Here is a 12883-nt window from a genome sequence, read left to right on the forward strand (position 1 = left end):
AATAGGGGAGGCAACAGAACTGGGCAGAGACCACCTCAGACTGTGAGGCAGATCTGACTAAGTCTTAGTCGCCCCAGTGGGGAGCTCCCAGTTAAAGACTGCCCGGAAGGGGAGTCCTGCACTTGGCAGACATGGCGAGGCCCTAGTATTCTTTCTATATTCAGTTATTGCCTGGAAGCTGTCCAGTAAGAATGTGGCCTGAAACCTGACGTGAGCCAAGCTGTGGCACACTGGCCTGCTTGCCGCTAGACAGCGAGCTCTTTGTGGCACCATGCTCCGAGCAGCACGCCTGCGTGGCTGCCACATAGCTCAAGTGGCCCCACAGTGCTCCAGCTTTCTGGAGTTACCTTCAATATCCTAGTAGGGTGACGTAAGCCTCTATTCACCAATGAGAAATCCAAAACCTTTCCCGATATTTCCAGAGTCCCGGGAAGGCTCACATTTAACACTGAATGTTACACAGCAATGTTTGAAAGCGGGTCACCCCGCCATGGGAAATTTCCCACTGCTCTTCTTTACCTTTACTCCAGCCTACTGTGCCCCTTCCCATCTCCCTCTCTTGCCTCTCTTTCTGTTGTTCCATGATCCCCAACACCCTCCCCAGCTGCCAAAGATAATTCCTGTTCCCTTATTTTTCAGAGAAATTTAGCTCACGCTGGCTTTAATTTCCATTCATAAAACTCCTATGCCAGTCTGGCCCTAACCCAAGGCTCCAAACTAGAGATACCTATGTGCCTTGAGGTAAATTCTGCCGGTGATAATACGATAGAAGTGATTGATCACCCTTTTAAGTAACAAAACTCTTTTCCTGTTATATGGCTTATTTTGTCATTTCTCCTCTCATTATTACAGATTTGGGTGTTCAGTTCCTTCTTCTGGAGGAAGTTCAGGTTGTCTGATGGTTAAGAAAGGCTGTGGTACGTGCCTGGGCCTAATTGGTCCTGTGCTCTGCACAGAAGGCAGAGGCCAAGGCCTTGTTCCCTCCAGATGGGGATACCAGCAACTCTTCCCCCCTCCTTTTTTTAAAAGCAGAACAAATTCTTTATGAAAACAGTCAACTTGAAACAGTATAATAAGATACTATATTTGAAGGATGAAATTTTTTTACTCATATAGCAAGCTTTTTAAAAAAGATTTATTTTAGAGAAAGAGAGAACATGAGCGGGGGAGGGGCAGGAGAGGGGGAGAGGGGGAGAGAGAGAGAGAGAGGGAGGGAGAGAGAAAGAAGCAGACTCCCTGCTTAGTGCAGAGCCTGACACGGGGCTTCATCCCACGATCCTGAGCTGAAATCAAGAGTCCAGTACTTAACCGACTGGGCCACCCAGCACCCCTCATATAGAAAGGTTTTAAAGAAAGCAAATAGTTGTGGATAATTTGACATCTTTCCCTCTAATCTTTTATCAATTTGGTTCAGTTCATAATGTTATTCACAGACTTAGATTTGATGGCTCTTTTGTGATTTTTTTACTTCCTTAAACTGTAGGGTCAAAAATCCTCCTGGGAACTTTAAAATAACTTGGTATCAAAATGTCTCAAGTGATCTTGGCCCAGTGACTACCAAGAAGCTAACTAACTCCTTATCAGCAAGGATGGTTGCTTTTTTTCCCCTATCACTTAATTTTATCTTCTCTCTATACAGGCCAAAAAAGAAAGCATCCGTAAATGCAGTTGCTCCCTATATCTTCCTTTCTGTGAAGACAGCAACTTTGTGTTTTCCCAGGACGGATAAAGAACTCTCAAATAGCTTTCCCAATGAACTGACCTAGAGATAACGGACGTTTAAAGTCAAAAGTACAGTTTACAGACTAAATATTTTACTGATTTCTTTACCAATTGCTCTAATATAAAAACTTTGTTCAGATACAAACAGCTTTCTGGTACAGCAAAATAATTTAAATTTTAAATCAGGGAACAATTCTTATTGTTAAGGTTTATGACAGGGTAGTCATAGTGGGAGGATTTCAGTGTGTCCAGGAGCATTCTGGGATGGAGTACCGGGTGTGACGGGAAAGCAAGATTTGAATCATGAATTAGGTGGGAGTCAGATGGGGGTGATGGGTGAGGGGAGCAGATGGATAAAAGAGCATCAGTAAAGCTGAAGGCAAAAGTGAGTGTGGTAAGTTTAAATGAGAGTGGTAAGATTAGTTGAGATCGATTTGGAAGAGGCCTGGAAGAAAATTTAGGGTGAAGCATATGTCATCTAAGTTAAAAAAATACATATTAAGTACTTCCTAAATGCCAGGCACTGCTCTAGGCACTGTGGATGCAGTGGTGAAGAGGACAAAGTTTTCTGCAGTCAAGATACTTAAATTAGTGTTTGTGGTGGGGTGGGGGAGAGGCAAAACTACATAAATATTTTTAAAAGATAATTTCAGATTGTGATGAAGTTTGATTGATTTAGCAGATTTTGATAAAAGAGAATGAAACAGATTATAGTTCCCAGATCTTTAAAATTGTGTGTCTTTCTAGATAAAATTATAACAGACATTCTCTGCATGTGTGTTTTATTCTTTTGTTCGTTTCTGTTTGCATTCTAGTATTATCTCCCATATGAATTTCTTAGTAGGAATCTTTCAAAGCCACTTGCCCATTTTGTGACGGTTGGCTCCACTAGTGCTCTGTCTTACAATCCTCATAATCCTGGTTCTAGTTCAGAGTTAGCTAGAGAAGCCTGTGCCCACCTAAGTGGCAATCCATCATTGCAATGCACTGGGAGTGACTGAGTGAGGGCATGTGTCAAAGCCTTCCAGTTGTGGATGTCTCACTTTTTTTGCCGGAATTCTCCGCGTGACACATGACCACCTGACAAATACGTTGCGTGAAGCTGCCAGTTTCAACTGCTAGGTTCAGATTTAGAGAAAATCTTCAGCTCTTTCTTATTTATTTTTTTTAGAAAAAATATTATGAATATTCTCATTTCATCCACCCCAGAGGGTACACACGCCCGACTTTGGAAAGCACTACAGTAGAGAGGGTCTGGGGACGGGATAGCTATTTCATTAAGGTTGAGAAGGGACAGAGACTCTGGGAAGTGACATTTGAGCTGAAACTCAAATGATGAGGCAGAAACAGCCATGCAAAGAAGAAGGCACAGGTGTATCAGGGAAGCAGAGGCTATCTGAGTATTACGGGAATAAAGGGTTTACAATAGGAATCAGATCTTACAAGGTTAAGGATTGTTGGAAATAAAAGTCTGGGAGAACATTCAGGGAATTAGAGAAAGACTCACTGATCAATCCTTCAGAAGCACAAGCTCTGGTTTGTAAGAAAATCCAAGAAGCCAAACCTGTCCAGTGCCACAGTGGGACTGCTAGGGGCCTATGGGAAGCTGCTGCTTCTCTGTCACTACTGCCTCTGTGGGTGCACTTCCAAGTATCCGGTGAAGGGTTTGGGATCATTGTTAGTCACAAGGCCAGCAGTCATCGAAGATGAAGTGAACATAGAGGAGAGCAAGGCCAAGCTGGAATCCCCTGGATACCACTGTGTCTGTCATTAGAGCTACTCAAGAGTAATGGCCATTCCCTCACTTCCACCTTCCAAATCTCACATAAGTGCCCCTTTGGTTAATTCTGACTTAGAACCATATGGGGAAGAAGATTCTGGGAAACAGAGTTCCCAGGTTATCCAAGTTGAAACAGCACAAGCTAGCACAACAGGGAACAGCATGTGCAAAGGCCATGAGAAGGAAATGAACTCAGCGTGCTTAAGAGGCAGAAAGTTGAGGCTGAGGCTCAGGAAGTGAAGGGGAGGATGGAGGGAGCAGGGTCGGAAAAGCAGGCAGAGCCTAAACTCATATAGGGCTTTGTAGGCCCTGGTATGTTTGATTTATAAATTGTAGTATTTTAAGCAAAGTGGTGGTATTCTATGAGTTTGTTTTGAAAGGATCATTCTGGCCATCAGAATGGTAAGGCAGCAAGATAATAGTTGATTAAAAGAGACAGGAAGGAAAATGGGAGGCTTTATAGTCTAGGAAAGGGACAATGGTCTGGACTATAACAACGTAGATACAGAGAACTTGTCACATGAGCTTTTTGCCTCATTTTTCCAACATATTTATTTCAGACCTGAGAATGTCTCTCTGTGTGTGAGATGCGGAACCCTCTGTTGCAAGGAAGGTACAGCAGAGGCAAGTGGTCACGAAAGGTTGGGACTGACACTGAGTACTTTGTATGCATCAGACCTATGCTGGGCCCACTCCTCCCAACAATCCTGAATGAGGAAGCTGGCACACAGGGAAGTTGAACAGTATGTTTGAACCAAGGTCATACAGATAATAAGTGGTGGGCTTCTGATCTTAACCCAGGTATCTCAGAATCCAGAATCTTAGTTCTTTCCATAGCATCCTGTAATCTCTCAGGTTAAGGCCCTTGTGGGGAGTCATGTCCATTGTCAGCAGTGGCCACCTGCCCAAACATCACACCTTTCTGGCTGTCTCTCAAGTGTGGACAAGGCTGATATTCTTTGTACATTCTCAACCTTCTTAGTCTACACTGCACAATCTCTCTGACTTGGTTTCCTGGACCCTTAAAGAACTTATCCTATGCTTAGATCTTCACTAAAACTACTTGAGGATTTATGATATTTAAATACATGTACTTTCAGGATATGGAAAAGAGGGCATCTTTTGTTCCCTGGGTGTACATCTCATAGGAATAGCAATATCTTTCAGGATTAGGAAATAAATTGTATTCTACATAACTCTACAAAGTCAATGTTGCTGTAAGGCGTTGTTGTCATATTTTCAATTGAAGTTTTTCTTCTGTCCCAAAGAGCTCATTAAAGGGCCTCCATGTTTTTGTCTCAATTATACCCTATCTGACATGGAAGAAAATGAATAAGGACACGTAAGAATTACTGTTAAACGTAATAGTTGAGGCACATGTTCAAGACACAAAAAAAATCAGTTTTCTGATCAATGGTCTATTTATTGATACTGTTGCCATTTAACAAAGAAAATACTTGAAAGTACACATTATATATGCCAAAACTGCTTTGAACTTAATAATTATTGCTTAGAGAGTATACATATATATATAAGTAATGAATGATGTCATGTCATATGTGTCATGGGTACTTAGTCAAAACATGTGGTCTCTGGTTATTTGTTACGCACTATCCACTTTACCTGTGAGACACATGGTAACTGGGTCACAGACTCTCAAACTATGGAATGTCTAGAGTTTTCAGGGGTTACATGTTGAAGGAGCTAAAGATTTTCACGATTAGATACGATGCTGTTTGGATGGGATCACCTCTAGGCAGCACTAAAAATCACCTGCCGTGTAAGAAGTGACAAAATCTGGCGAAGTAGGTGTAAAGTTTAAATTCTGGCCAAAGATGTTCTCTCCTAGACAATTCACTGAACCTCTTCTTCAAGAGGGTTTCCAAGCCCTGTTGAAGCTAACTGGGCACCAGCCATGCTTCCACTAACAGGATTTGCTGCTCCCTCCAGCTCTTGGTATCTTAATACCCATCCTTCCTCATGAGACCTGGTGGGGTAATTGATAATCACAATACTTTACAAACTCTGAAACAGGTTAAACGGACAATGAAATTTATATTTACCTAAAATGAGTTTTCAAAAGGCACTTGGTGGCTTTCTTGTCAGACATAGAAAACTGAAGCTTGTCAGGAATGGTACTGAAGAAATTTTTGTACTGGGTGGGGAAAGGTTGGACAATAAAGCTCCTTCCTACTGTAAGATTCTATGATTCTAGGTATCCTGTACTATTTTATGAAAACAGCTCAGAATATCCGGTGTTTTAAACATTTTCTTCCTATTGTTGGAGAGGCCAAGTTAACATCCTGTCATAAGGCAAGAATGTTGCGTCACTCCCTATTCCTGTAGTGACAATGGCCTGAAGATAATGAGTAAAAGAAGTTACCAGAGGTTAGACAATATGGAGTAGCGAATATAGCCAATTCCTGTTCTGAGGAGATGGTCTGGTTGCCCTCCTACCTGTAAAAACTGTAACTGAGAAATTATTCAAAACCTAGTTCACAGTCTACTAGGCACAGTGACAAATTCAGGGAAATAAACTGTGGCCCCCTGCCCTCAAGAAGCTGACAATCTTGTTGGAGAAATAGAATAAACATGTAAAAAACAATTAGAAAACAGTCAAGTGTTCACCTGTGTGGTACTGAACACAAGTGAAACTGGAGTTTAAAGATAATCCAAGTGTCCAGAAGGTTTTATTTAAGAGGCCGGATTAAACTGAGCCAAAGGCTGGGTCAAACAAGAATGAGTGGGGAGAAGAAGGCATTCCTGTGGAGTACTGTGGAAAGAGTGAAGAGGAGTAGACCCAGGTGAACGAGCGCATGACCTGTGTAACAGAGACAGCGAGGAACAGGCTTTATGGAAGCAAAGGTGAACAATAAGAAATACAATGGTGAGCCTGGGCAGGCAAGATGGACTCCCATGTCCTCAAACGCTGGATATAAGGTTCTGAAAGCCAAGTGCTAGTGTTCTTCAGTGGTGGTCCCCAGAAACAACCAGCATGGGTCTCTCAGATACACTGTGAGGCCTATAGGCAGATTCGGATACAGATGCTGATGGCCATGGCAGCTTGGTGAGGTCCAGCTCTATTCCAAATTGCTTGGCTTCCTAGCATGTAGACAGGGTGGGGCTTGCTGACATGTGCCTCAGAAGATTCTCTGGGGGCTGGAATTTGTGGCCTGGGAAGCACAGGGCTACTCCTCTAGGCAGCTGTTGTGTGTGGGATGTGACTGTGTACAGGATGTGATTGTGTGCGCATCTGTCCAGATGTGGGTGTTAAGATTGTGGTCTTAAGCATGATGAAATTCAGTTGGTTGGAGGTGGAAGAACAGAGTCAAACTATAGGCTTTAACAATTCCTAATATTTGGATTTTAAAAACAACTTTCTAGCTTTAATTACAATTTCACAACAATGATTAAAATTTTCTAGTTAAAAAGCTTATGTATTAAGATGCCATCCCCTTTTGGAATTATTTCAGTATAATTAAAAAGAACCTTTTTAACACAAAACACTTATTGGTAAAGTGGTTGCTTATGTGGTCTTCTTTGGATGAGGACGTTGAGATTTTTTAACTTTTAAACCTTTCTTGCTTTTTTGATCTCTTTTCCCTTTCTTTTGCTTTTTCTTTTGGCTGACCTGTGAGGAGAAGGAAAAAAAGAGTAATATTTCTTTATCTTACCATTTTTCCTTCCTTATATTATATCTGGACTCTCCAGGCTGTGTGTGTGTGTGTGTGTGTGTGTGTGTGTGTGTGTGTGTGTGTTTATTTTTAAATCTTCAAAAATGGTTTAAAGTTGCTTCACTCTCAAAGGAGCTCCTTTTGATTCTCTCTACATGACTGACTTTGAGGAGGAGGCCATAGCCTTCTAACTGGTCTTCTTTTGTCCATTCTCCTGGCTTGTTACTGCCCTTACTCCAACTCTGCTTGTCCAAACTACAACCTTCTGAGGCTAGTATTATTATCATCCACTTTTACAGAGGAGGAGATTGAGGCTTGGAGAAGGTGGTTTGCCCAAAGTTGCACAACTCGTATGTGGCAGAACCACTAGACCATCAGACGCTAGAAGCCAAGCTCGTGGCTTTGTCCTGGTCTACTTTTCTACCTCAATCTCTTGGCTCCCTTCACACAAATTCCAGCCACATATACTTGAGGCTCCCTGAACACATCAAGCTCTCTATGCTTCTTTTTCATGCTGTCCTTACTCTCTTGGTGAACTACTTATCTTTCAAGACCCTAATCATATGAAAAGACTTCCTTAACGCTTTCTCCGTGCCCCTCCTTCTGGCAAGGAAAAGGATTACTCCTTCTATAATCTTCAAGATTTTGGTACATATCTTTACATTTCTCACATTGTACTATAATTAATTGTTAGCACATCTACTACAACAGGAAGGGACTATAGCTTATTATGTTTCCATCTTCAGTGTCTACCTTTCAATTCGATACATAAATATTGTATTGAATAAGAAAAGTAAGCTCCCTCTCCTCATGGAAAACACTTCTAGTGGGGGATATAGACAAGTGATACTATATGGAGGAATACAATTATACCTCATGGTGATGACATTATTCTGAGAATAAAGTAGGAGCACAATAATATTTTTAAAAAGTATCCTTAAAGGAACTATATATATTCTTTGTCTTCGAAAGTTAATTTGTAAAAGAAAGAAAATTTTGTTCCTCCTGGTCACCAACCTGTTTTTCCCACTCTTTAATCAGTTCTTTCACATCTGCTGAATCTGGGTTTAGACATGTTTGATCCCCATTCTTCATTGTTGCACTGCCAAGGAAATAACAATGAGTTTTTTTTGTTTCCTGTTTTTTTACTTTCAATAATTTAAATGCCTCATCTTATCCCCAGAATTCAATCCCCCAATTAGAATGTATTTATGTCATCACAATAAGCATCTGAGACTTCCAGTCTTCCTTCCTGCTTTTTTGCTTTCTTAGTGAGTGAGGGGACTTAGATAAATTTATAGGAGAACACACAACCCTAAATTATTTAAATTAAAAAAAACATTATCACATGCGCATTTCCAATGTTATTAAATATTCTTTGAAAACACACGTTTAATGGCTACATAATAGTCTACTGGAAGGCTACATAAGATTTTATCTAATTAGTCCCTGACTGTTACATTTCTAAGTCACCAATGTTTTTTATTATTATAAAAATAATTGTTAAAATAATATTTATTATAATAAAAAAATAAAAAATCCGATAGGTACATGCAGTGAGAGAAACTTATATTAAACATAATATTAGTTCTGCTGTGGTGAAAATAGCCATCTATGTTTAAGTGAAGAAGCAAATTAGAAAAGTTGTCAATATAGCTATTTTTTCCCCCAAAACAATGAAAATCAGCATGAGGTTTGCTAAATTTTCTAATGAAATTCCCTAAAACATAAAATTTATTTTAAGACATGATCAACAGACTGGTTGACTATTTTAAATTATTTATAGGAGACTGTCCAGAAATAATTTAAAATTTTTTTCTTTAATTTTTCTGTATAATCTGAGAGTAAGAGTAGCCATCCTATAGATCAGCCTTAATTTAGGTTTCAAAAGATTGAACTAGCAATTCTAGTCTTTAAAAAGGTTATTTTTAGGTTTTTATTTAAATTCCAGTTAACATACAGTGTAATATTAGTTTCAGGTGTCTAATATAGTAATTCAACACTTCCATATGGCATCCCGTGAAAGTTATTATTAATAGGAAAGAACTAAAGACACAATACTGCCATAGTAACAGTTTGATTTCAATAGCAAGAAATTGGAAATAAGCTACATTTAGGCACCGCTCATATAGATTATGGTACATCCATATGATGGAATATAATTTGGCCATTAGGAATGACATTGTTAGAAAAAATGATATTACAGAAGATTTACCGACATGAGGAAATGTTCATGATACAGTGTAATGAAAAAGTAGACTATAAAAGAGTGTGTAACATAAAATTTTATTTTTATGTTTATATACCTTACGTATGTATATGTGTATATATGTTGTATCTGTGTATGTACACAAATGCAAATGAGGGAGATCTGGAAGACTATAGGCCAAAGGGTGACCCGTATTTGTCACTGGTGGTAGAAGTATAAATGATTTTTATTTTCTTCTTTTGAGTTATCTGCATTAAATATTTTCTACATGCTTAGTGATATATTATCCTTGGTTTTAATGTTAACCAGAAATTCCTTGTTGTTTAGAAGAAAAAAAGTAGACCACATTTATGGAGGGGCAACCATCTGAATTTTAAGTGTCTATATGGGCAAGGGTCATAAGGGTAATATTCACACTAAGTTTAATGTTCCTGCCCATATGGTACATATATGTTGGATGAATTTTTACTTACATGATTTCAATTTTCTCACAGGAAGAATTTGGGGCAAATTGTTTAAGGTCCTTTAAGAGCTTCAACTGGATTGTTCTTTGGCTGGTGGTGATACAGGAACAACGTCTATTCCTCATTGTTGGGGTTCCTAAGGGAAAGAAAAAGGATAGAGAATAACGGAAAGAAAAAGAAAAAATATTGATTTAAGGCAACGTCTCAATTTAGGTGATCCGTCAAAGTGATACGTTTGACTTAGTCATGATTATTACTGTCATTTACTGAGTGATTATTTGTTGGGGAATGTGATAAAAAAAACAAAATTACCACCAATTGACCTGTGAGCTGGACCTGGGCCCCTGAAGACTTCTCTTCTTCTCCCCTGTCCTTACAATGTGGGTTCCACTTGCCTTTCTGGCTCCCAGAGGCTGCTCCAAAGACATAGCCTTGAGATGGTGACATGATGTTGAAAACACCCACACTGGGGGTACCTGGGTGGCTCAGTCATTAAGCGTCTGCCTTTGGCTCAGGTCATGATCCCAAGACCTGGGATCGAGCCGCATCAGGCTCCTTGCTCAGCGGGAAGCCTGCTTCTCCCTCTCCCACTCCCCCTGCTGTGTTCCCTCTCCCGCTGTCTCGCTCTGTCAAATAAATCAATAAAATCTTTAAAAAGAAAAGAAAAGAAAAGAAAATACCCACACTGAATACATGACGAAGCCCAGTTAGGGCCTCTTTATAAGTTTTTAAGATTCGGAGGGCAGGTATGGGGATTCATTTGTCCGGCTGCTCAAGACAAGTCCATATGTAAGTTTCCTTTGCTATTATTAAAACTGCCACTAATCAGTCTGGAGTGGCCTGTCTCTTTTTTTGGTATCTCCCTACGGTCTGAGTAAAGGGCCGGTTTTAGATCACACCAGAAAAGCTCCTGAGAGATTTGTGAACCTACACTGTTAATCATTACCACAAACTTCTGAAAGGGGTATTATCTCCACTTTATAGATAAAGAAGCTAAGGTTCAAAGAACTTAAAGAACAAAGTCGTTCAGCATTTAGGGGGCAGGTGCAGGGTTTCAGCTCAGGTTTTTTTGAGTCCAAACGCACTGCTCTTTTTTTTTTTTTTTAAAGATTTTTATTTATTTATTTGACAGAAAGAGAGACAGCCACTGAGAGAGGGAACACAGGCAGGGGGAGTGGCAGAGGAAGAAGCAGGCTCCCAGCAGAGGAGCCTGATGCAGGGCTCGATCCCAGGACTCTGGGATCATGCCTTGAGCCGAAGGCAGACGCTTAACAACCGAGCCACCCAGGCGCCCCATAAACGCACTGCTCTTAACTACCATATCTTACAACCTTAGGAAAGGAGATTTTCACAATATTTAATAAATGCCTATCACAGGTCAGACATACAGATACCTGATTCTTGTATGTAATGTGGGCCACAATTTCTTAAGCAACTCCCAAAGCCATTTGTTATCTGGCCTTAGTGGAATGGAGTTGGTATCGGTTTGGACAGAAAGCTCCACTTATGATAACCAATTACAACCACCAACCTCATCCTCCCCACTGCCTTGCTTTTCGATAGTACTTTAAACTCTTAAAAACTCTTTGAAATATACTATCTTCATTCCTTAATTCTTTAATTCATTTGACACGTTTACTCAGTGCTTACTATATGTCACACATTGTGTGGTTGGTGGAAAAAGCATAACTATAAAGTCTCCATTTTATAGCTGAGGAAACTGAAATCTAGAAAAGTTCATTAATTTGCCTAAAGGTGGTTAGTAAACAGACTTGGGACCTCTCTGATAATTGGACCCTTAACTGGTTAACCACAGACATACTTATCAAGAAACAATATCAGGTTTACAAAAATAAGAGACAAACTCTTTGATCTCATTACCACCCAGTTCAACAAACATTTATTGAACTCTTACTACATGATAGGAATTCACATACCTAGACTGAGAAGATTTATGTTTGACTTAGCAGGTCTTAGATATGAACTTTGGAAAATGAACTACATCACTGAGAAGCTTTTATGAATGACTCACATCACTTTCTGCTGCATGCAATCAGCTTTATTGGGCAAATCAAGAGACTTATATAGCAATTCACATTTCTGACTTTACTAACCTAATATAACTAAGAACCCCTTACCTTCACCTCCAATCAGAGTCAGGAAGATGATACTCAACAAAAGAGGAACACCACCTTTCTTCATAGTGGTAGAATGGAGTTCTACTGAATCACTCCTATATTGGATTTCACACAGGAGAATTTCGTTAGAGAACGTGCTCTTGGGAATATTTATTTGGGAAATCCATTTCCCTCCTAAACTCTGATTGGCTGGTGTTCTTAGCTGACTTTGCTAAACTGACCACAAACTTAACTGTGCTGGGGGAAACCCTACTCTCAGATCCAAGGGAATTTCTGCCTGTTTTATTTCCATTTCACATAAATGGGTAGTTTATAGTAAGGATGTGAAACCAGTATCATTGGCAGCCTTTAGCACATTCACAGCTACTCACCTGGGTGAAGAATAGGTTATATAATGAACATAATATTATACAACAAGGGTTGGAGATGTTGTTTCCGGATGGAAAATACTGAAGTCCAGATAAATAATATATTTTTTTCTAATTTTCTTACTATTTACAAAACATTCTTCTGTATAATATATAGCTACATTCATTTTTTCTCTATCGTCTACCCAACAGTCTTAAACAATCTACATCTTAATTTCCTCGGGGACCAGGTCATTTTCTACTGTAAGCTCATTTAAAAAAAATATTTTATTTATTTATTTGCGAGAGAGAGAGAGAGAGAGAGTGAGAGCACATCTGCACATGACTGGGGACAGAAGGAGAGGAAGAAGCAGACTCCCCACTGAGCAGGGAGCCCGACATGGGGCTTGATCCCAGGATGCTAGGATCATGACCTGAGCCAAAGGCAGACGCTCAACTTACTGAGCCACCCAGGCAACCCCGTTTTGTTTTTTTTTTGTTTTGTTTTTTTTTTTCCGTTTTGTTTTTTATATCACTGCTGCTACAGTT

At 39.8% G+C, this 12883-nt stretch overlaps 1 protein-coding gene across 3 annotated transcripts; it reads right to left on the reverse strand.

The window, feature by feature from the left end:
* Positions 1-4904: 4904 nt before the first annotated feature.
* On the reverse strand, positions 4905-12108 carry CXCL9 (C-X-C motif chemokine ligand 9). 3 transcript variants are annotated; one of them, XM_026509940.4, is made up of 4 exons: positions 11988-12108; positions 9859-9985; positions 8194-8278; positions 4905-7133 (listed from the first exon to the last, which is right to left on the reverse strand). In XM_026509940.4, the coding sequence occupies exons 1-4, from the start codon at positions 12049-12051 to the stop codon at positions 7029-7031; spliced, it is 381 nt and encodes a 126-aa protein (XP_026365725.2). In that variant the 5' UTR covers positions 12052-12108; the 3' UTR covers positions 4905-7028. The 3 variants fall into 3 exon arrangements, with proteins under 3 accessions (XP_026365725.2, XP_044244107.2, XP_044244108.2); XM_044388172.3 differs by lacking the exon at positions 11988-12108 and adding an exon at positions 10173-10754; XM_044388173.3 differs by lacking the exon at positions 11988-12108 and adding an exon at positions 10245-10743.
* Between the last annotated feature and the right edge of the window lie 775 nt (positions 12109-12883).

This window comes from Ursus arctos, unplaced genomic scaffold (assembly GCF_023065955.2).
Source record: "Ursus arctos isolate Adak ecotype North America unplaced genomic scaffold, UrsArc2.0 scaffold_9, whole genome shotgun sequence".
In the NCBI taxonomy this organism is placed as follows: Eukaryota; Metazoa; Chordata; class Mammalia; order Carnivora; family Ursidae; genus Ursus; species Ursus arctos.

Coding starts and splice junctions, on each gene's coding strand:
- CXCL9 (XM_044388172.3), bottom strand. CDS start 10,296: ATGTCACCATCTCAAGGCTATGTCTTTGGAGCAGCCTCTGGGAGCCAG. Junction 9,986..10,172: donor GGCCCAGGTCCAGCTCACAG/GTCAATTGGTGG, acceptor TCTTTCCCTTAG/GAACCCCAACAATGAGGAAT. Junction 8,279..9,858: donor TGTGAGAAAATTGAAATCAT/GTAAGTAAAAAT, acceptor TTTCCTTGGCAG/TGCAACAATGAAGAATGGGG.